Genomic DNA, 24,296 nt, shown 5'->3' on the forward strand with positions numbered 1-24,296 from the left:
GTGCGCAAGCCTCCAGCTGCACCTGTTCCAGCGGTGCCCAAGCCTGCAACTGCACCGTTTGGTTGTGGTGGGCCCAACCCGGGAGCTGCACCAGTTCCTGCTGCTGTGCTTGCGCCGGCGGCAGAGCACGTGCAACCTGCATGCCTTGTGCCAGCATCCCAGCATACTGCAGGTGCTGAGCTTGCTGACAAAGCAGTTGCGGGCTCATCCGCTCAGGGGCTGGCAACGTATCTAGTGTGCACGCGGACAGAGGATGGAAAAGTAAGTGCATCTGTGCTTGGAACTATTCCCTTTCTGAGTTTGGGTTCAGTTTGAAGCCTTGCTATTCATAGCTGAACATGAGAAAAAAGAAGGCCGATGGTGGAAAACGTTCGACGTACGCTTCTGCCACCGGTACAGAGCACATGGTTTAAACAGTTATTATAGGACTACATAATGAATGACTGATAAATGAATGAATGACTTTATTGCAGAGAGGAGGCTATAAAGCCCTGTGGGTAGGAAATGGAAAAGAGAATTGGGAAAGGCAACACTAAATTGTTGTAGTACATCTAAGTAATGTTCAAGCTTCACTGCAGCTATCACTGTAGCTGTCTCTCAAGGTCCGGTTGAAGCAAAGCACACACACTGGCCTTCCCCTGAGGGGAGGGGCTGACCGGCATAGTTCTTGATGGCACATTACGGTTGGTGGGGCAAGATGGATGCGCACCGGTGTTCACTTGTCACTGGTGAACTTCGACAGGTAGTCGGTCAGCCATTAAACCATCTTATAGAGACCATTTTTTAGGGCAAAGTCTGATTTTTTCTAAGATTTCGGGGTTGTCCCAAACATATTCGACCAGCTCTGACGCCGACGTCGGAACCGTGGCGCTTGTGACCAACTGCGCACGACCGTCTGAGAAGGCTGCACATGACCGAATAAGGTGGAACAAGTTGGGTGTTTCGTTGCTGCCACAGTGGCGGCACCTGGGTAAGGAGGGACGCCTTGGGTTTGTCCACTTCGAAATCACATCAGGGGTATAGGCCGAGTTGGCATAAACTTTGTTGGCGAAGACCTCTCCTGTTTTGGGAAGGGTCTTTAGTGATGCGAGGAAACCAGGTGGTGAGGCCTTGGCTAGCCGGTGCCGGCTTAGGGCTCTAGCTTAACGAAGTTTTTGTTGCCAGTGTTTTTCAGATCTGTTCGGTGGGTCAGAATGTGCTGAAGTGGTGTCGAGAACCGTGGGGGGATTTAGTAGCCACTCCAGCGTTGTGCGCCGTTCGGTTGCCGTCTGCTCCAGACGTGTGCGCACGTGTCCAGACCACGCATATCGTGATTCCTTCATGAGCCAGGTATCGTACTAAGTAGAGGATGTTCGTGGTCATAGAGGTAGGCGTGAAGGTCCTATTCAGTTCCCGGAGGGTAACGTGCGAGTCAGTGATGATGCGGAACTTCTTTGCGTGGATGTTTGAACAATGGGTCTGGATGTTTTGAACTGCGCCCAGAATTCCAAAGAGTTCCACTTCATCTGAGAGGCCGTAGGTGTTCGTAATATTGCGAGAACCACCGAGTTGTGGAACCTCGGGGCAAGTCCAAGCAACAGCGGCTGTTATGTCTTGTATAGCGGCATCGGTGAATACATCGACTTCATCGTGAGCTTTGCCGTTGGCCAGGGTGCGGACGCACTGTTCCCTAGCTGCTCGTTGACGTCGGGGAATTGGTCGTCGTCGGATAGGACCGATTGCAGGTCTCTCCCAAGGTGGGATGGATTTAGAAAAGACTGCAGGGTCGAAATTGCTGTTCAAGGTGTCCCATTTAAAAATAGCTCGTCCCTGCGGCATGTATTCGAGGTGCTTCTGGAATCGCAGCTTGACTTCTTCGCTTATATTGGTGATCGGAGGAAGTGGCACTGCTTGTTCCAGCACGTCCGTCCTAGTGTGGCGTGGTAGGCCTGTTATGGTACGAATGAGGTGTCTGTTTAATATGGTAAGTTCACTGAGATGCCGGGGGCGGAATTCATATACGGGAAATCCGTAAGACAGTCGGCCGTGCGCAACGGCGCGCGCAAGCTTGAGACAGGCGTCTTGGTGTGAGCCACCGTATTTATTGGATAGACGCGTAATGAGGTGCAAGGTGGAGCGCCATGTTGTTCGAAGATGACGGATCCATGTAGTGGGGCTATTCCAGCTGCTAATCTGGAGGCCAAGTAATTTGATGGTACCATTTTTTGATTCAAGAATCGTATTAGCGATATTGAGGTGGAGGACTTGGTCAGGGTTGGTCGAACGCTTGCCGTCGACGCTGAGAAATTCGGTCTTGTTCCGAGATAATTTCAGCTGGAATCGGGAGGGGCTGCGCTCCAAGCTAAAAACAGCAGCCTGGAGTTCAGCCTGCATAGATTCTTTTGAGCCATAATCAGTAGCCTCGGTCCACACAACAATATCATCAGCATAGAAGGCGAAACGGGCCGCTGAGTCCATTTCAAGGGTGCGGGCTACACGATTCATGGTCAGATTGAAGAGTAGAGGTCGGAGAATTGAACCTTGGGGAACTCATCTGTCAAGGTAGTAGGTAGTCGGCGTTGCTTGCTTTGGGTTAAGGCGAATGGGTCTGTGCGCTAGGAAGCCGCGAATCCACCTCTGAGCCTTCTGACTGAGGAAGGCAGCGGCTAGTTCTTGCAGGATGCCTTCTTGACTGACGTTATCGAACGCCTTGTGCATATCAAGGGCCAGGACGTAGTCGGGTAGGCTTCTGCGGGATGTCCGGTTTATGAATTGACGAAGGAGCCAGAGGTAATCATGTGTGCCTAAATTGGGGCGAAATCCCGTGAGAGCCGGGTGGAACCATCCTGTGTGTTCCAGGTGGTGTTGAAGCGTGTTGTTTATGAGACGTTCTGTCAACTTGCAAATAACAGGAGTTAATGCGATAGGTCGGAGGCTTTCGGGTTTTCGGGAATCTTTGCCAGGTTTTGGGATGGGGTGGATGATTGTCATTTTCAAGTGGTCAGGAACTTGCCCAGTATCCCAGGATCGATTGATGAGAGTGAAGAGGGCCGCTTGACCCGATGTGGGAAGATTTCGAAGGTCGTGCCTTTTTATTTGGTCGTGGCCCGGTGTAGATTTCGGCTTTCCTTGGGAGATGGCTATATGCAGCTCGCTTTCGGTGAACGGAGAGTCGAGCTCAGCGAGCGGTGCACGTATATCGATTTCAGGCAGAGGTGAGAGGGTCGAAATGTCAGCCGTGGCGTGTGGGAAGAGGGTCCTCACAAGAGTATCTTCCACTTGAGAGTAGTTAGTATGGAGGCACATTTCTTCTAGAATGGGCAGTTTTATTTTCGCCCGTACACTCAGACCCCGAAAGAGGCTCCACAGATGTGAGAGACAGCGTTCTTGCCCAAGTCGTTCGCAGAGATTATGCCAGTGTTCAGATTGGAGGACTTTTTGATATTCGTTTATCGTTTTGTAATGGCATTTTAGTTTCATAAGGTCATGGTGACGTTTACCGCGTTCTCTAAGCCTTTTGGTAAGGCGTTCAGCGGTACGAAGCAGTTTGTGCATGTGGGCGTCCGGATTATTGACCTCAGCTGTGCTTGTCACAGCTGAGGTCAATAATCCGGACGCCCACATAATAAAAATAAAAACATAATAAAAACATAACAAAAATAAAAAACACAATAAAAAACATAACATAATAAAAGTTATTATACAATGAAGTGTATTTTGTGAACATGTACCAACTCAACGAGTTGATGGAACTGCTTTTGCCACGGAAAATTTTGGATAACAATATCTCAGAACATTATATTGGGACTTTGCTGCACTAGTTGACAATGGCATCTATTGTAGACCTCCCATTGTTGCTCACTGAAAGATTTCTCTTAATTTAAAAATGGGAAAACTTGCATAATTGCCCTGAAAATATTTATCACGAAACTGGCTGTAGCAAACGAGGAGTTTGCTAGGTGAAGATTGGCTGGATGAGAAGGATGAGGGGTTATGTGTGGGATCAAGGGCAACCACAAGCCTCACCACAAGCTGAAGAACTTTTATGCAGCACACGAACGCCCTTTGTCAGCTTTTTGTGATTATGAAAATTTTATGACTGTTCTTGTCAAAATGCGATATTTCTCCTGCATGCAGCTGCACCTGGCCAATGGTGTGCTAATCAAAGCTGATGTTTACGACCACCTGATGGCAGTGCCGAAAGACTCGCACTTCGTGAAGAGGTCTGCGTCGGCCATTTGGTCAACAGAAGTGCTGGCGGGACGGTCCGTCACCGGCACATTGTCAAACAGGACCATGGCTGAAATGAAAGGGGTGACACCCCAACGGCAACTCACCCCTCATTAAGTTTAGGCTCTCAAGAGTAAGTGCAGTGCTTTTTTAAGCAGCACATATTAAAAGTCCTGTTTTTAAGATCAGTAAGATTGAATTCTATATGTGCTGTATACATGTCAGAAGTCTTGATTGTACAAATGTAAATTAAAATAAAAAAATAGTCTGAAGTATTTCCAACAGTCTCTTCAGAAGCGCAGTTGGCTACTTGCTGAGGGGTCAATTATCCCCATGGCCCTAAGCAACGCCGCCCGTATACTCGTTGCCTAATGCGTGAGCGAAAAATGGCCAAACAGCCACTCTCCTGTTGCTCTCTCCACCCTTTCCCGCTCTGTAGCCTTCGTACGTGCTTTCATGTCTGCCAGCCAGCGGCGCTTCTCGGAAACTATGCAAAATAGTTGACAGTTTCTCTACCGTTCCCCAGGTGGCGCTCTGACGCCTTCGAGGCAAGCTGGCAGACACACGCTGTAGAAGTGGGGGGTGCAGTGTTCGCGACTCGCGAGCAGTGACATAAGGCGGGACGTCTGATGGCGTGCGCCACATACCGGATGAGTGCCTGAACTAAGCGTCCCTGTCGCTCCCATTGGAAAGCGGGCGACGCGTTAGGCAATGTTTATACAGGCGGTAGTGCCCTAAGGCTGGAGCCCCATCTGATACTTTGCCATATCGGGATTAGATTTGAGGATGTAGATTTAAAAGCGATGAGTACTCATCGAACCCAAAGAGTATCCTGAAACTGGCTGAAGTGGGAAAATAAAACAAATCAAGCATGAAAACTAACATGCAGTTGCACTGTCTGGCGACTCTGGTATAGACTAGTATTGCAGCCACTCCTATTTATGACCATAGCTAACCAAAGTGCAACGGGCAGGCCATTTCGAACATGCTTGCTCAATGTTTTGTATCAGCTTGTCATTAGAACTTTGTCTGCTATGTGCTATTAGAATAATAGTTATGTTATTACATAGTACAGCCTGTGGGTGGAAAGTTGTGCTGGTTGTCGACAACTTGTTGAAACTCCGTGCCAGGCAGCAACTTGCCATTAATGAAAGAAGTGCTTATGATGGCAGAGGTATCGAGATAAGCCTGGGATTATGTCCTTGTGTGCTTACCGCAGGCTCATTAAAAACGCGCAGCATCCTGAGAGCGCACATACTTCGTGAAGGTGAGTGCTACGCAGTGGACAAAGGTGCGACGACAACACTGTTGCGTAAACTGAGGCAGATTCGTTGTAAGTAATTGTCATTTTTATTTTGGGGCTGTTTCAATTGCCTTACGTTCGACGATAGTTTCGATAATTTTGCCATTTTCTGGCCTTTTGGGGGTGCTCTCAGAATTGGGGCCAGCCTAGATTTTAGTAAATATGGTATAATTGGTCACTCTTCGTGGTGTCATTCAATGCCTATGTACAAAAGCCTTGTAGGAGCGTGCTGGAGCTGTATTTTTTTATTATTTGTTTCACTCTCTCGCATGGTAAGCATAGCTGTAGTCCAAGCATTGCTTCGAATACTTACGGCTTTTATGTCTTTATTTGCCTGGCAACCATGTAAAGGAACTTGAACCTACCGGCTGTTTGTACTTTATTTCCCTGATAAAGTTGACGTCCTTTTGCTGAATGCACTCAAGAAAAAAAGAAAGCAGCCCCGCATGTGATTTGAACTTCCGACTGCTCTCCCGGCTGCATTGGAGTCGGATATGTTATCTTGACCACAAACGCAAAGAGTTATGCGGACATATTGTGCAGACCAAGGGGGAGCTATAATTGGCTAGACTACCTTCTTAACAGGACGTCACTTCACAACCTCAGGAGGAAAGCCTTGGTGAAATTCCAACTGCATATTTGTACCCATTTCAAAATATTGTGCAACAAAACAGATATGCGTAGTTTGTAGAACAAGGTTTTGTATTTATAAATACCCACACGACAGTTTTTACAAAATCTCTTCACGACCTCTTGAAGTTTTAAAATCGAAGCTGAAGTTGAAAGGCCATAAATTTAAAGTTTCAGTTTGTGAGTTGTTTTTGTTTTCCCTGCCAAAGGAACTCGGGGAATCTACAACTTAATTTCTTTTTTTCAAGCAGTTATTAGCAATGCAAGAGTAAATAGCTCCATTACTCTGTGAAAAATTTGGTCAGTGGTTCAAATTTTTGTATATGGCTTATGAGTGCATTCTTCTCAGTATTTTTCAGGCACTATGCAGAACGTCGACGATGAGACGAGGAGGAGATCAAGAAGGCGACAAAAAATATTAGAATCTGGCTGTCTCAGAAGACATCAGAGTTGCGGCACAGGAGGCCATAGCAGCAAGACCAAGAAGAAGCACCAACCAAGAAGAACACCGAAGAAGAAGAGGCAGTGGACGAAACCCAGGAGGCAACACAGAAATAAAAAGTAGGCGTAACTTGAAGCTGCAGTTTTGAATGAAGGTGGACATACATATTTCTTCAAACTTCTGGTGTTTAATGGTTTCAAGCTACACCTGGGCTATAAATTATATCGAGCTGTGGTGGAGGGCTCCTCAATTATTTTGCCCACCTGAGGACCTTAACGGGCACCAAAATTTCGACAGCTGTTTTCGCTTTTCATATCTCCATCTGAAAAGCAGTCACCACGACCAATATCGAACCTTTACCCTTAAGCTCACGAGAACGACACGATGGCAGGTTTCTTGAAGTTTCAGTGCCAATATTAACCTAACCATTTTCTTTTGCAGGGAAGAAGTGTCAAAAACTTGCTCATGCAGTGCCCATTGTTGCCCAATGACTGACAAAGTGCTCTTCAAGCCGGTAGCATTCCACATGACTCTGAAGTGCAAGTTGCAGGGGTCTAAAGTTGTTATGCGGCATGCTGTACGCCTGGGAAGTTTGCAGAATGGGTACAAATATGCAGTTTGAATTTCACCGAGGCTTTCCCCCTGAAGTTGTGAAGTGACGTCATGTTAAGAAGGTGCCCTTGTACACGTCAGATTTGAGCTCATACTTGGTCATGTCAGACCCGGACCCGTCAGACCCGGACATTTTAGACCCGGACACATCAGAACCCGACACGCCAGACCCGGGTCTGAATTTCCGCTCAGATGTTACCATTTCAAACACATCAGACCCGGTCTGGTGTACTTTCCGACAGGGTACGAGATTTCGGCGCACGTTAAAGATCTCAAGGTCGTCAAAATAATCCGGAGCCCTCAACTACGGCGCACCTCGTCGCCTGCGTTGCGTCGGCGCGTCAAACCCTAGAATCAACCAGGAAAAGAAAGAAAGGCTAAGAGGTGGAAGATGGAGCTCCATAAATCTGAAGATTGCACTTTAGTTTGCGTAAATGTGTAATGCGTTGTTACGTTGCGGCAGGACAAATGAGACGAATGAAGCGTTGTATTGACATGATGCCGCCACAGAGCGATGCGATTCATTTACAAACGGCTCGAGCAATAAGTGCGAGCCATTTACTGTTTCGTCGTCGTCGGGGATAATTCCCCTGCAGCTATGCGCTAGTGTCTACTTCTGCTTATCATAACAGTGATTAAGTTAAAAAGGAGGAAAACCATCAAATCTGTTCATTAATCAAGTCTGCAGAAATAAAAAAAAAAGCCAGAGGCATGTCTGCAAAAATAATACAACTTTTCCGAGTGCAGAGTGTGTAGAGTAGAGCGGGATATTGGTTTCTTTCCATGTGTAACCGTGACGCGTGGAATAAAATGTACGCGCGAGAGGAAATGAACAAAAAGCGGTGCCCCATTTAAAAAAGGAAGGGGAAGAAAGTTTCGCACGAAGAAAGGTAGAGCGCGCACTGGGACAGGTAACGTTTGCTCACGTGATAGAGTGTTCCAGCGCTGTCAGACTTCTCTGTGTGCATTATCGTTACGACGCACTCTTTGTCCGTCGGGCTCACGACGACCCGCTTGACGTTGCAGACGCTCTCGAAGCTCGTTTTATTCGGCCGTAGCACCAGGCCCGAGAGAGGCGGCGACGAGGCGGTCGGAGCACCAAGCACCACGCTTCTGGTCACGAATGTGTCGGCGCCGACCTGTCAAAAGTCGCCAGACAAGTTTTGTTTTGCTGATGTATTTGTGCATTGACAAATTGTAACACATGGACGATTGAACGACACTGTCCCCACTCGTAACAAGCGGCGCACGTGATACTACGCACTCTTTATATAAAAAAATTGTAAAAAGGTAGTAACTGCCGCATTTACTAACTCCTTACGAACCTACCCGCGGTTTTGTATGTTGGGTGTGTCACTAGCAACTGCATGGTTAGAAAATTAACTGAGTGTAGGAAGTAGTATGCACTAGATTAAGGTGGTGCTTATGACTATAGGTTATGCATGGCCAGTTAGTAAACGCATGTAGCTCAGAAGAGTGTTATCGCTACGACTTTACTAGTGGAGGTAGGGGTACTTATAATTGGTTTGATTGGAAAAACTTCTTTGGGGCCTGCGAATGAAGTCCTATTGCTAGGTCTTGATGACTTGGCTGGAGTCGCCCCCGCAGATGTAGCCAACTCGGCTAGGGGTCCTCCGCTCCCCGTCACCGGGTCACCGGGGTCCTCCTGCCTGGCCAGCGCCACGATGACTCACTGGACAGCCTGGAGTTCAAGATTTTGGTCATCAGTCCGCACCGCCTCCTCGAAGGCAGGTGGCATCGTTCTTGTGTTTGATTCGTCCGGGTATGCGAGGCAATCCCAGGTTATGTGCTCGAGTCTTGCTGGAGCTTTGCGACACACCCGACAGGTGGCATCAGGGTATGTCTCCGGGTACATCTTGTGCTTTAGGTAGGGGCTCGGGACCGTCTTTGTTTAGAGTTGCCTATAGATGACCGCCTGCTCCCTGCTCAATCCTTTGAAGGGCGGCAAGAGCTTGCATCTGGCAAGTCGATGGGCCTGATTAATTTCTTTACTGCCTGCTTCAGTTAGTAACCCTGACTAGTGTTAATATACTACCTCCAGTTACTAAGTACCTAGTGTATACTGGGACAAGTAGCTTGTTAGTATTCCATTAGGGAATGCCTGACCATTTTTGTAAGAGTAGTAACGACGACCTATTTTGGGAACGGCGGTGTTAGCCGTTCTCTTTCAGGTGGCTGCCGTTCCGCTGATGGTCGTCCCGTTTGCACTATCCCTCCTGTACTTCCGCTGGTGCAACTATATGAGGACTGTGTGGCTGGATTATAGTGGTTGTCATTGAACGCGTGTAGCTCGACAGAATCCAGCCAATGTGCGCTTAATGGGACGCCACGGCTCCATGCGTACTGCGCCCCACGTGCGCCCGTGGGGAGCGGTGAAGCGATTAGTGAAGCGATGGGGTGGGGAGCGATGAAAAGTACCGCTGATGTGACGCTGTGTTCGCCGGGAGAACTATGGACAACAGAGAATCGGTGAACCTGCATATTGACCAAACCAATAAATGTTAATACAAGAATGTGTGAAAGTGTGAAGTTTCCTGTGCAATGATTTTTTTTGAACGCTGGAAATTCAAGCGTTGCTAGCTGGGCTACATGGGGAGACTTTTTTGAATGTAACCAGCGGGAACGAATTGAAGACTGACGAAGCAACACAAAGAAATTGCCCAATGACATGACGCGTGGTCCTTGATTTTAAGCTCGCTTCTAACAAGTCGCCTCCTCACCTTGCTGTTTGTCAACCTTTTCTCGACCATGTGGAGTGACTTTCATTGCCTCATGTTTCACGTTTATATTCATCCTTCTTAAAATTAAACAGTAGTTGTTATACCAGATGCCGTCCCTGTGTTCCATCCTCGATTTTCGTTTCGTTCGGGCTGGTCCCATCCATGAAATTTGAAGCCTGTCTAAGTGGTCTTCATTCATTTTTAACAGCGGCGCTGTATAATTAAGCTTAAGCAACGTTCTTGCGCAACAGAAAGCAACCACCATCGGTGAAGGGGAGAGGGTGAAAATGCTAAGCCAATAAGTGTGAGCCAAGGAGGCAGGAAGCGCACGAGCAGGTGTTGGGAACGCGCTCTTCAAAGAAGAAATGTTAAGGAGGACCCGGGAATCGAACCCGGGACCTTTACGCCATGAAACCGGATACCTCACCACTGGGCCACCCCAAAGGCCTGAGGGGTAATGGGCTGGCAGCGGCGGGGAACAATCACATGTGCCGCGAATTGAAAAAAAAAATGTGTTTGAAAGCAGTGCGCAACACTTACAAGGCAAAAAGACAGATTGGAATTCACGTAGTAATATTAAAGCGAAAAAGATAAACCTAATAACAACTTTAGGAGCGCATAGCGTGTAAAAGTTATTGCTTCCAGCCTTCCCAGGCAGCCTCATAACGAATGGGTTCGGAAGGTTGGAAAGTAACAATAAAAGATTAAAAAAAGCGATAACCTTCTCCCACAAATTAAGCACAACGAAGAACAATTAAGAGACCGCCGCCGCATAAAACAAAAGAGAAAAAAACAGAAGAAAAACGCTTCTCGTTCTTAAAATCGAACCTAGGTCCCCCGCGTTGTGAAACCGTCGCCTATCCATTGCGCTACCACCGCTTCTTTTGCTCTTTATTGCTATGCTTCGACAGTAGCACAAGACACTTGGTGCAATGAAAAAGAAAAATCAACAGTAATGCCCCCATGACATCAAGGGCCGGCGTTGTCTTTTGAAATTTCGCAAGCGTAGTGTGAACGCCCAACAACATGACACTGTCAAATGGCACCCTGTCTTCTCTATCCATGCACAAAAAGCGTATACCGTGTGGGCTGAGTGGAAAATCCTTCCCAAGTGCCCTTTGCAGGACATCCGCACGGAACACTGATCCCCAACAATGAAGAAAGACATGCTCCACAGTTCCGGGTTTGCAAATGGAAGAGTCTGTTCCCCGTGGCACTGAGAGCCCCCTGTCATTCATCCAAGTTGCCACTCAAAGTGTACCCGTGTGCAATGTAAATAAAAGACTTTACTCCAGGTAACACTTCCATTCGCGCCACTCGTTCTAACCCGTCTCATCCTGGAACATTACTGTATTTCGTTCTATACCGCAGCTCGGGATGCCTACGTCACATAAATCCTGATATATTTTTCGGGTTATATTGCCCGCCTGGTGAAATGGTTGGACCACTCCGCGCAGTCAGTGACTCTATGTCTATGAGTGCTAGGAGTGCATGAGAGTGAGTGTTGGGTGACGTGACCACGGGTGGGGACATGTGTGGGATTGATTGGTTCATGTGGGCAATCAATGGCTCATATTAATTATTTTGAAAGGGGTCTCCGCTCCTTATTTTTATTGTTACAGTTCCTTTAGGTACATATGTATATATATTTGCTGTGTTGCTGCCATTTCTTTATGAATCTGCCTCACTTCTACGCCTGTACCATCGACCATCACCTGCTGTGGGATTTCTGTACTTGCTCCCCCCTCATGTAATACCCCGCAAGGGTCCCTTAAAGGTATAATAAATGATGATGATGATGATGACGATGATGGTGATGATGACAATGCACCGAAAACTGGTTGCCAACAATCGGTATCCCAAACAATTTTGTTGAAATATTCATGGCTCCCCTAGTTGTTATACCGGCGTTTATCCAATTGCGCTATCACTGCATTCGGGGAACACAGCCTTTCCTTTGGGCTCGTAACGCGGGTGTCGGGTTTGGACATTGGCTGAGTGGCTTCGGGCTTCGGCAGTTTGGATTTTGCACTTGAGGAGGGGGATTGTGGACTTTGATCTAACTCAGTTTGCACTGAGAAAGCATCACTTAATTTTTAGCCATCTTTTCCTTAAAGGCCAACTGCCCTGAAATTTAACGTCTGCGAACTTCATTTTAAACGTTTTTTCTCCACTTTCTTGTTTTCTTTCGAAATTCTTTACCTGTATCAATGACCTACCACATCCTCCCCTTTGCTTTCCGAGGTTTTCTTGACTGCCAACTCTTATTTCTTTCTTAGTTTCAACGAGCCCCTCATTTCCCATTCTGATTCGCTACACGCATAGCGAGGGCCTCTGTTATGGCAGCCTTGGTGCCATAGGAAGCTTAAGAGGGTTCAACGCTGGTCGATCAGTCTCGACATGCCATAGATACTAGAGTCACGGCCCGGGTGTTAAAAAGAAGGTCCCCTTCACCCTGAGTAGTCCGAGTGGCGCTGGCTACCACCCCCAAGCACAGGAAACAAAAATACCTGAACATAAATACCCCAGAAAGTGGAGGGGAAAATCGCCCCGCTGGTAGCGTAGTGGTTATCGCACCAGACCGGTATTCTGGAGGTCGTGGGTTCGGATCCCACCTGTCGGGCATTTTTTCTCCACTTTCTTTCTTTCTTTCCAAATCCTTTTATCTGTTTCAATGACCTACCACAACCTCCCCTTTGCTTTCCGAGATTTTCTTGACTACCAACCCTTATTTCTGTGGTATTTCTACGAGCTCCTCATTTCCTATTCTGATTCGCTATATCTATACGCCTCGAGCGCGGCCTGTAGGGGCGCCACTGAAATCCCCCTAGCGGCCCGTTTCGAAAGCAGGCGCGGGAGTCCGCGCCCCGCTCCCCAGTGCCACCGCTGCTTTTGCGGCACGTTCACGACTGAGATTTACCGTTTGTGGGCGTTTGAAATTCATGTTTGTGTGGAGCAGTCACTCTGTTCGCAAATGGGGTGTGTTTACGAGAGTGTAAATGTTTCCGACGCGATGTTAGTGTGGTATTTTCGGTCTGTATAAGCGCCAGGTGTGTGTCATAGGCCAGCGTAGCGTAACAGGCGTATGATGGAGCCGATTGTAGTTCAACTGATCTGAATTTACTAGCCGTGTCTCCGTAACCACCGGTTCCTCAGATGTTCATGCTGCGGCTATACACTACGATTTAAATCGGTTTTGTGCGCTTACATAATCAGCTGAGCACTCATACTGACAGCACACCAGTTACGTTTGCCAATATTATACCTCAGATATTGATCACCACCATTTACAAGCCAGTCTGTGTTAATTTCGGGAATATTCATCAAAAGTACGATGGACAATACATAATTATACTCGGTGATCAGCACACGACAGAGTCGTCTTGTCGTGAGGTGCGCGCCCGCAGACCTTCATTTGCTACATATATCCTCTGCGAGCAGCGCGGAGACGGGCTTACAATATAATCCGCGTCCGCGACTAAATGCTTCTTCGAAATATCGTCATATGGCACAGGGAGCCTGCAGATTAAACCAGAAACTGAAATCAGAGGGCCTTATCACATACCACACTCTTCCAAAGACACATTTCATCTCCTGTTGAACAGCCTACCCTGTATACTTCCAAAAATGCGTCCGCCGTACGATCAGCTCTTCGTTGAAGTAGAAAAACAAAAGGAAAGTGAACGCGAGATTTATGTGTGGGATTAAAACGTTCATTGCTTGATTCCGCTCCGCATTTGTACACGGCGTCCCCCTCCCCGCCCCCCCACCGATTTCTCGCAAAATAGTAGTGCATTTCCCGTATAGTTGGTCTAGTGAAACCTACCTGGCTTAAGTTTAGACGAACGTCTTTAGCATGTCAGAAGCTGCACTGTTTTTTTTTTCATTTCCGTTAGAGCTATTATGTTTCTTAATTGCGCACTTGCACAGCATTTATTTTTCCGTGGGTTCAATAACTTGCCTTGGTTCTTGTTATATGGCATGTGCGGGCACATAATTAACGACGCGCAGCCTTGGAATATAGTTAACATTTTCGCATGGTTTATATTCTTATAAAAGGCATAAGTTATTGTCCGGGATTGGGTAATCACATCCCCGAAATATATTTTTCTGCAACGTATGTATTCGAAACGAAGTCGCATTCGTTGTCCGCGCGGCAAAATGAAGCCAACCTCTGATTGTGCCAGTATCAGGTCTAAACCAAGCGACAGTAGAATTCATTTGTGCCTGATGTTTTGGAGGTGACATGGGCGATATGTTGCTGCCGTCGCCGACGCCCGGAAGAGCGGCGACGAAGCGTGCAGAACCGCGTCCCCGGGTAGCTCTTGCAGGCGATCGCGTACTCGACGAAGACGAAGCTGCTTTTTACGTGACCTAAACGTACTCTTTGCCTATAGACGTCATCATAAGAAGTTTTTTTAGGGCGCGGAAAGGCGAAAAGAAGTGAAACAGAACCAAAACACTACACGGGCCCCTATCAGCCACGCAGCGCAAATCCCGTCAACGCCGCGGAGAAGCGGCGGCAGCCGGCGCAGCGATCGCGAAGCTCGAGGCGTGTACCTGTAAAAAGAAGTGCCCGACTGACTGACTGACTGACTGACTCATCAACGCCCAGCCAAAACTGCTAGACCTAGAGACTTGAAATTTCAAGAGTTTATTCGCGTCATTGAGTAGGTGCTCACTAAGGCGGGTTTTTCATAAATTGCCCTCCTTACCGAAGAAAAGGGCGAAATTGTGGTTTGGCGAATTCGTGATTTTCTTGGTCACCCCTTCACACACCGAAGCGCTTTTTGCTGATATAAGTAGCCCTTAATGATATCTAAAACGTGGTTTTTGGATTTCGCCCTAACCTACACCAGCGAGGTGATTCCGCATTCCGGAACTAAAACGGTGTTCCTAAAGATTCTCAAAAAAATCTTTCACCGATCCAGTAATCTAACTGATGTTTTCTAGAATATGTTACTCATACATATGCACAGAACCGTTTTTAAGGATTTCGCCCTGCGACGCCGCTAAAAGGGTCAAATTGATTTTTTACAAATGACACGGCTGATGAACCAAAAAGGCCTGACAGGTTATGTACAAGTCTAGCCAAACTGCTCTTTCAAGCAGCTACAGATTGCAAGGGCACATTCTGATTACGGTGTTGGAGGTCAATATTTCTTAAAATTTTATAAATTCCACCATGGAGAGAGTGAAAAGTGGTAAAATAGTTTTTCACATATTAATTTTTTCACCGCCCGCCATCTGAGATTTCAAACAGGTTTTTGTTGAGATAGGCAACTTACTCACGTATCTCAACACTGTTATACAACATTTTTCAATGACACCCTCCCAATAGAGGCAAGCGGGATTTCGGGAAAACACTGTGTTTTTACACTTTCGTAAATAACCACCCAGCCAGTTGATATCTCCCATTCGTTTTTTCTTGAAAATGCTGCCAATTTAATTGCCCAAAAACCACTTTAAGGATTTTGTCCTAACATGCGGATAAGAAGGCCAGCGAGATTTTTTATTCTGCATCCTTTTGGACGTAAAATTCAGTTGAGTTTTTCCGCGTTCGCTTAGCGGTCGCTATGTGTTGACACCTTCGGCAACTACGCGTCTCCCGTAGGAGCAGGTGTCATATATCATAAAAGTAAAAGAGAAGATGTACCAGTAAAAAGCGCAAAGGTTAGCCCTTGTCATCTGCTGATTGATTGATTGTAGGGTTTAACGCGCCGACGCAACGCAGACGATGAGGCGCGCCGTAGTGGAGTGCTCCGGATTAATTTTGACCACCTGGGGATCTTTAACGTGCGCCGAAATCTCGTGCACACGGGCGTTTTTGCTTTTCGCCTCCATCAGAAAAGCGGCCGCCGCGGCTGGGAATCGAACCCGCGACTTCATGCTCAGCAGCGCAACGCCTTAGCCACTGAGCCACCGCGGCGGGTCCCCTTGTCATCTGCTGGGTCTTCCTGCAACCTTGTGCCTCCCGTAGGCAGCCCATGTTACTTATGACAAAACTGTACCAATGAGCATCGTTCATATCTTCTGAGATAGCACTTCCTACGAGGAAGAATACCCCTCACGCAGCCGGCCTCCATCATGTGTTCCCAGCGCAATCTCCTGCCGAATTCAAGTTGTGGTTGCAACCTGGCACTCTTCTTCATATCATATTAAGAGTGCAAGTAAACCAAGCTGCTCTTTCTTCCATCCACTTTTCCAAACCTTGAGCTGTGGGAGAACCTGATGACTAACAGCGATCTGGATGTCCAGACAATACTTCCTCCAGAGCAAAGGCTATCCACTCATCACATGGCTTTCTGAAATTGGGAACCACTCCCTATTCGCCGGCTCAATAAAACCTTTTCACTCACTGACTCATTCGCTCAAACGCGCCATCTTGGTGCAATTTGTTTAGCGAGAGTTGGAGTAAAACACGAGTACCAGTCGTTTCACATTTCCACGACGCGCCTGCAGTAGGAGCCTGTGTACTGACAGCAGGCAGGCGCTCCCGAGTGTGTACCACTTCCCAATGAAGTAGCCTAATGTGGCGACTAACAGATACCAATTGCTGTCCTTAATATAATGGCCCACCCGGGCACCGCCGGGTACTACCGCTAGTATATGTATATATATATATATATATATATATATATATATATATATATATATATATATATATATATATATATATATATGACTCCTCCCCCTGAAACGTCAGTAAACTCTTTTTTATTTTCTACGTCTTTCTCGTTTGTCTCTGTCTCTACTAACCTTATATATATACATATATATATATATATATATATACAGGGTGTTGCGGCGATAACTGGAACACTTTAAAAATTTTCCCTGAGCGATCCGCCGATCTGTTCGCGCTCAAACTTCACACAAAGGTCGCATTTTGTGGTCTATTTTGTTTGACACCGGGAACAACAACGGTACTTACCTGTTTATTCTGAAAATAAATAAAAACGATTTTCGCCTATGGGAAAATGGCCGCTGATTTGGACGTGCGAGCCAGCGCAAGTTGATGTTGGAACGACGGAACCCCCTGCAGAGTGAAACGCATGTTTGGGATTCACGTACGGAGCCAAATGGTGCAGCAGACGATCAGAAAATGCACCTAGAAATGAGCTAACAGACGATCAGAAAACCCGGTTTTCGGGCTCGCACGTCCAAATCGCCGCCATTTTCCCATAGGCGAAAATAGTTTTTATTTATTTTCAGAATAAACAGGTAAGTACCGTTGTTGCTCCCGGTGTCAAACAAAATAGACCACAAAATGCGACCTTTGTGTGAAGTTTGAGCGCGAACAGAGCGGCCGATCGCTCAGGAAAAATTTTTAAAGTGTTCCAGTTATCGTCGCAACACACTGTATATATATATATATATATATATATATATATATATATATATTTGCCTTGCTGTATTACCTGTGTTAATGCTTGCTATTGTGGCTGGTGTTCTGGAGGAGATCAAGGCAAGGTGATTGCTGTTCGTGCGTTTTTTTTTGTTTTTTTTCCTACATACGTTACATTACTGGAATTCTTGTAAGACTCAATGTTTCTGCCGTCCATAAAATCTGGATGTTCAAAGTCGCCACACGTGAAGAAAGTAGCAAACAAGAGAAAAATGCGCTCTGACAAGTTGTAAAGCGATCGCCTAGATCACAAAAGGACGGCAGCCGACGACCACCCAAGAGCACGTTTCATTCCGCGAAACCGCCGGGGCACTCGGCCGTTCGAGCGGCGCGTAGCAGACGACGCGTCTCTAGCAGACGACAAGGCAAGCGCTAGCAAAAATGGAACCAGTAGCTACTCTACGTGTAAACCGAACTTGCTGGACACGTGCTAACATGCTTGCTTTCATAAGTCACAAGAAAATTTTGCCCGGACCTCATCGTAGCGCGAGAAATGCAGCACGCGCGCAGCGAAAAAAGCACGTGCCAAAGCGGCGGCAGCCCCCGCGTACTCCCACGGAGGGGAGAGTGCAGCGCCCTCCGGCGATCGTTCCTTAGCTTATACCGGCCATCATCGGGAGCGGCCGTAAGCACGTGTTGCTCCTTTTTGGCCTCCCTTTGTCCGCCCTCGCACCTGTTCTCCCGTCCTGGCTAAGGTGGTCTTCGCGGTGTAGAGCGACGCGCCCGACGTGACTTATCGCAGTGCAATAAACGTCGGGGTTGGCAATTGCCGTGTCTTGTGCGTGTTTTTTGTTGTTCGCTGCTGCTACGCCAAGTTGGCGGTCCGTGGCGGTGTTCAGCGGAGCTAACCGTGCGGCCGAATCTCGAGGATCGAGCTAGGCCGCTGTAAGAACCCTGGTCCCCGCAAGCTCCAGGCACCAACCCAGGATACAGCTGGTAGTGCCCTTCTAATCTTCGAACTCAGCCAGTGTCAAAGTGCCTTATGCGGTTTTGCGGTGCCGACGGAAGCACCATCGACGGTGCTTCGGCTGCCGGCCGATTCAAACAACCTCTCGAGGCCTTGCGACCGCAGCAGGTCTCGTTTGTATGTGTAGAGAAATACAGTATAGCCCCCTTATAGCGAACCCTGTTTTAACAAAATCCCGGCTAAAACGCACAAAAATACTTCGTTTCCCGTTACCATTTGTATACGTATAGCCGGTATTCATTGAAAAGTTTGGCTGTCAATTTCTTCATTTGGCAACACGGAAATGGCCACGGACATGGCCGAAGCGCCACAAACATGGCGCGGCTTATGCCACTGCGGCCGCACGCCAAAGAACAAAAATAACACCGGCGTGCGTCGTCTATTCTGTTAAAACCCGATTCTAAACGTTGGTGCCAACAGAGTTGTTGTTTATCGCACTCACATTTGAGTAGAGGCATTAATTTACGTTCGGCGGGCTAAAGCTTGGAATGTCCAACGCATATCATGCGCTTAGCACGGACACGGGTAAGTACCACCATCTCGCGGAGCCCGACGTAACCAGTGACGGCGTATTCACATGGTTGCCTGCATGCGCGCCTCGCTATTGAATACAGGCCATATCTTATGTGCAGATAGAACGAAAAACAGATATAAAGCACTGATTTCCATATCCCGATGTGTCCTTTATAAGCTGGATGGACGGTATTTCGAAGGAAAATCATTGTGAGGGACCAATTCTGAACAGCATGCACTTGCAGCTTCGCTTCACATCGGTTCCCGCACATGCGTGGTATTCGTCAATTTTTACTTCAACAAAATTCACCACAGTTTACCGACATGCTGTAGGCGAACTTCCGTCTGTGCGCGGCATCGTAGGACGCCCGAATCTCCCGAAAGGCCGGCGAAGCGTACGCTCTGGCGCCGCTGCAGCCCAGCGCTCCTCGAAGGCGCAGTTTGTGCGTGGCCACGATCACGTGCGAGACGCTGTCGAGGAGCGGCTCGAGGTCGTACAGGGCGGCGTAGCGTTTCAGTGGGGGCACGGTGAGCATCACCTTCACCCGGCTCGTGCTGAGGCTCTCGACGAGCACGTGCAGCATGTGCGGCTGCTGAAGGAGGTCGCAACTGTCACCAGGGTGGTTCCAGTCCAGGTTCACTCCCTGCAGGCACCACGTGCACGGGATTGAGTTGCGTGCGTTATCAAACATCCTACGGTTCATAGGGGAAAATTAATGCTTTTGCAAGAATGGAGGGGCGCCAGAAAGAAGCGTTTAGAGGTTTGGAGAGTTTTTGATTGATTGATTGATTGAATCATTGATTGATTCGTTGATTGATTAATTGATTGATTCATTCATTCATTCATTCATTCATTCATTCATTCATTCATTCATTCATTTTTTTCCACAGTTTATATCAAAGTGACTCGTCATTTTTTCGAACATTCATTAAGCCGGCTGCCTATGTTTCTGCTCGCGTCGATAATGCGCATAAGGTGGATCCCATACACTCACGTACTAAGAAATATCAATTTTCACCACTTTTGTTATCCATAAACGAGTGGAACGCACTACCCTCAAACATCGTCGCTATTGCAGAAGCCTCGCTTTTTCAATCTTGATTACTAACTTACCCTAAAGTCGACAACAATTTGTAGCCACCATCGACATTTAATCTGTAATGTATGCGTAGTGAATGTTTATTGCTATCTCTTGCAGTCTGTTTCCTGTTATGGCGGACTGCTTAGTGTTTATTACTTACGGTGTTATTAGTAATGTTGCTTGTGCTATTGGCCATTTTGATTACTAGTATCAGTATGTGACATGCTGTTTTACTGATGATGTTGTAACCTCCTGTATGTATCCCCCCTTATGTAATGCCTTCTGGGCTCTTACGGTATTTAAATAAATAAATAAATTCAATCAATGATAACTATTGATTGCGTACCCAAAAACACCACGAGGGCTTTTCTCTTTGTTCTCCGCGGGTCAGAACTTATATAACGAAAACGTTGAAATGTGATTGCAGTAAACACCTTTGACGCTCCTACGTCCACCTGACATAACTCCAACGCCCCACCTGATTGCACATGACAGTGAAATGCTGCGAGAAGAAGAAACATTCTGAGGGACGCATAAGAGGGATTACGTGTGTGAATGCGAAAGCATTGCATTTTATTTCAAGCCAAGCAATTCTTGTTGTGTTATGCTAGGTCTGTCATGATTATGTTATCCTCGGGTTCGATTCCTGCCGCGGTGGCTGCTTTTTCGACGGAGGCGAACTGAAGTACGGCTGTGTGTCGAGGTTTCGCCGCACGTTAAACTTACATCCAGGTGGCCGAATTATTCCAGAGCCCACCACCACGGCGCGCCTCAAAGCCCAGGCGCAGCTTCGGCGCATTAAACCACCCGATAACTTATCGTGATATATTAAACTTGAATAATGTTCTCGCCATCAGGGGGTATTCGTCTTTCGTACAATTTTGTTGTCGTAATGACTGCGGTGATGTAAACTTGTGGGTGTTCTAAGTGCAAAGAGCGCCTGCGATGTTGCTCGCGTCTTTTCCTTCTCTCTTTTCTTCGTAGTCCTTGTTAGCGCCAAATAAACGCTATTAGCGTAAACGCGCTCACTCAGTAATGAGCGTGCCCATATATTATAAGTGCAACCTTTGGTACACTTCTCAAGCACATACTTCTAAGCCGAAAGCCGCAAGGCATTTAATTATTCAGCCTGTAGTTGGCTGAAGTCTATAGAGTTTATCTATAGAGTTCCGGAGGCACCGTATGCTGATGAACTCAAGCATAAGCAGTTCTTACGCTTGTTTGAAAGTCGCGAGCCACACCTTTACAAAGCCTACTTACGTCATACTTTGGTCTCTGGATTGCGATGGTGTCGTTGGCGATTCCTTCGACCATGGATTTTCGCCACGCAGTGTCTCGGAACATGCGTACGAAGTCTGCACTGTCACTTCGACGGCCCCCGAACGTCACGTACAACGGAATTTGCCGACCTCGGTGGTTGAGTCTTCTGTTGAGACGAGAGGCTGATATGTTCTCGAAGAACTCGGCGTCAAGGGGCTTTCGAAAGCCGCCTTTCATACCGTTACCGTTCGGAATAAATCGATCTAGTGAGAGGCTGTTGAAGAGGATGGCTGAACAGAAGGAAGTCGCGATATGGAAAGGTGTATAGGGTCGTCCCGGGTGAAGGTACCTGGAGAAGATTGATAGCATTAAGAAAGTGAAGTTGTCCCCTCCCACGACTGCATTTGAAGACAACGCCAAGCGGAACTTGTCGTTGAGATTCAGAGAAGTAAGAGGTAGCGTGCCCGAAGGCGTAGATGTCAAGTTTTGAGATATGTTAATGGCAGTAATGCTGTTTTTGTGTGCGCCGTACGTTCTACCATATTATCTTCAGGAATGATCTCGTCTATTGTGGATAGCGCTGTATTGATGCATTGCACTCGATAACGTGCGTTTGTTACAGCTAGCTTGAGGGAACATCCGTTCGGTTTGCAATAAACGAGCGTTGTTATTTACCTCGGAAAGTGATTGCTATCGGTGCAGTTATTGTGCTGGTACAAAATGTGTCTTCCTATAACGGGAAAGCTTTTGTCACTAACGAAAAAAAAGCGGACTGGAAGAAAAATTGAGTAATAGGGTAAAAAATTAGGGTAAAGAAATAGGGTGAAAAATAGTGTAAAAAATAGGGTAAAAAATTGACTATGTGTAAATATTTAGCGAGACCAGGTGACCTATTCAGGACGAACATTCGTCAAAATATTTTGGGCACATATTTATGAGCGCAATAGGGTTTATTGTGTAATGTTGCGAAATATAAGACCTGACTACTGTACAGACGCATCCTAGTCAACTCCAATGACAGCAACACGTAAAACGTACATTCCCTTTCAGTAAAGTAGCACCATTACATAAAAACAAGTGTAACGCAAAAAAAAAGCACGATTGGGGGAATAATTTTTAGCCTTAGTGATATTTGAATATAAACACGCTAACTGCATGAACGGTACGCCTCAGTGATCAAAAACGTCTGCACAATAATATCCTATAGAATAGCATTACAATAGTAACCTAAGCGGCAGCGCATCGGCTGTGTTTTTGCCGAGAGATATATTTATATTACACAACCTACCTGGTGAATTCCGAGTATTAATCGAGATCAATACATAGTAGCTATAAAATGTTGCAGCATGAAAGTAGAGAGTTCTAGTATATGCCAAACAGTGAAAAAGGAATGCCCAGAACTGCTAGGAGCTAGTGTCTATTGGTTTATATTCGGGAATGCAAAAGCGCCCAAAATATCAGTTAGGAACAAATTGTAAACTTTCCCATTGAATTGGCGCACTTGAACGAATGTTTCCGCTAAGAGTCTCCTTACGATTAAGACGACCGTGGCCTGATATTTTCTTTCTCTGCGGATTCTGTGACCTCGCGTAGCAGCTGCTTGTTACAGAGCTTGTGCTGTCAGGCACAAAGAGGCCTTCATCGTTGTCCCTGAGCATCATCGGAATTTTTGTCGGTTTATGAGTTAAAAAAAAAACTTCTCCCTTTCCTTTGACGGTCTTTAACTCCCCTTCACCATGACTACTGATTTATATAAGCGCATTTGATTTATTTTAAACGCACTGTAGGATAAATCTAAGCCATTAATGATTGATATCAATGCATTGTTCGTAATTAAACAACACAGAACAGCACAGAAAACAGTTCATGACGTGACTCACTCCGTGTCAAAAACGCAGAAAATTGGTCGGAATTGTGGCCTGGGTTCAACTTCAGTCTTGTAAAGTGCGCCGTAAACACTAACTTCCCTAAGCGCAGATGTGTTGTCGGCCGGCTTGAGAGATGTTCTGTTGCAGGTTGTGGCAACTTCGGCGTCTTCTACGTACACGTCCTGCAGAGGGAAGAAGAGTGTGACGTGGGAGTTCTTCATCTATCTGGTTACCTGGGTGACGAGTGGACGCGTGTGGCTAAGTTGTGGTCTGTCTAGGCTTGATGTTCGCAATGGTTTATTGAATCGCAGGTGCCACACAAAAATAGCTTCTGCTGAAAGGACGAGATGCTCCGCAATAATATAAGAAATGGTTCCGTTTGTGCAAAATAAAAGTTAATGCTAAATAATGCCAGTACTGACCAGCCTAAGTGCTGCTAAAAAGTTCAACTTTTTCGATCTGATTGCCAAAAAAAATAATCGCGGAGTTTTACAAAGTGCCGGCTTATTTTTACCCCTTTTTGCACGTTTCGGCCTGCGACTTTGGAGCTGAGCACTGGGTAATATAATTTCTGTACTAACTGGAGCAGCCAGCGTTGCCAGTGCCGTACTATCAGCTACAGTGTATTTGGTGCGCGGCAGTCTGTTTAGAGTTCCATCACATCTTAGAACTGCCGCATGGTACAATTAGTGATTGCGAAAAAAGTCCATACTTATTTATTTACTCATACTGTTGGCCGGTGAGGCCGATACAGGGTGGGGTTACAAAATTCTTGTAATAACATATAAGCGTGCATAAGCACGCACAAAAGGATACGCATAATCGTGCATGCCTATATAATTGCACAGACAACGGAAACAAATAATGCCAAACAAACGCACTAAAATACAGACAAGCTGATGAGTACAATAAAGAAATCTATACATATACATATACACACATACGTGTGCAAACATTCATTCAGCACTGCTAACAACGTAGGTTAGGTTCATTTGTACTTGGTACTTGGGCCCGCAAAAAGGTGGTTCTCATATTCCGAAGCAGTCCGCGATAGAACGAAAGATTCTCGTAATGCGTTCCAGTGACGTATTGTACGTGGAAAAGGATATGCGTACGTGTTGATGCGGAGTTTTGGTACCCTGAAAGCGCGGCTATTTGTATTTCGCATGTCTCTACCTTGTCTCGGAATTAGGTATTGGGTTGTTTGTATTTTAAAGGAATTCTGGGTAAGTTGAAACAAAAACTTGAGGTGCTCATGAGT

The 24,296-nt window shown here is 46.6% G+C and overlaps 1 protein-coding gene across 1 annotated transcript in view; it reads right to left on the reverse strand.

Annotated features, from left to right (window-relative positions):
- LOC144180696 (uncharacterized) overlaps nt 1–19,361 on the reverse strand; it is a 48,114-nt gene extending 28,753 nt beyond the window's left edge. Inside the window, exons 1-2 of the mRNA XM_077708987.1 lie at nt 19,146–19,361; nt 8,123–8,335 (exon numbers count right to left, since the gene is read on the reverse strand). Of these exons, the coding sequence (XP_077565113.1) occupies nt 8,123–8,335; nt 19,146–19,361 (429 nt within the window). The remainder of the gene's footprint in view (nt 1–8,122; nt 8,336–19,145) is intronic.
- Between the last annotated feature and the right edge of the window lie 4,935 nt (nt 19,362–24,296).

This window comes from Haemaphysalis longicornis, unplaced genomic scaffold (assembly GCF_048455015.1).
Source record: "Haemaphysalis longicornis isolate Haplotype H1 unplaced genomic scaffold, Haemaphysalis longicornis Haplotype H1 scaffold_4, whole genome shotgun sequence".
In the NCBI taxonomy this organism is placed as follows: domain Eukaryota; kingdom Metazoa; phylum Arthropoda; class Arachnida; order Ixodida; family Ixodidae; genus Haemaphysalis; species Haemaphysalis longicornis.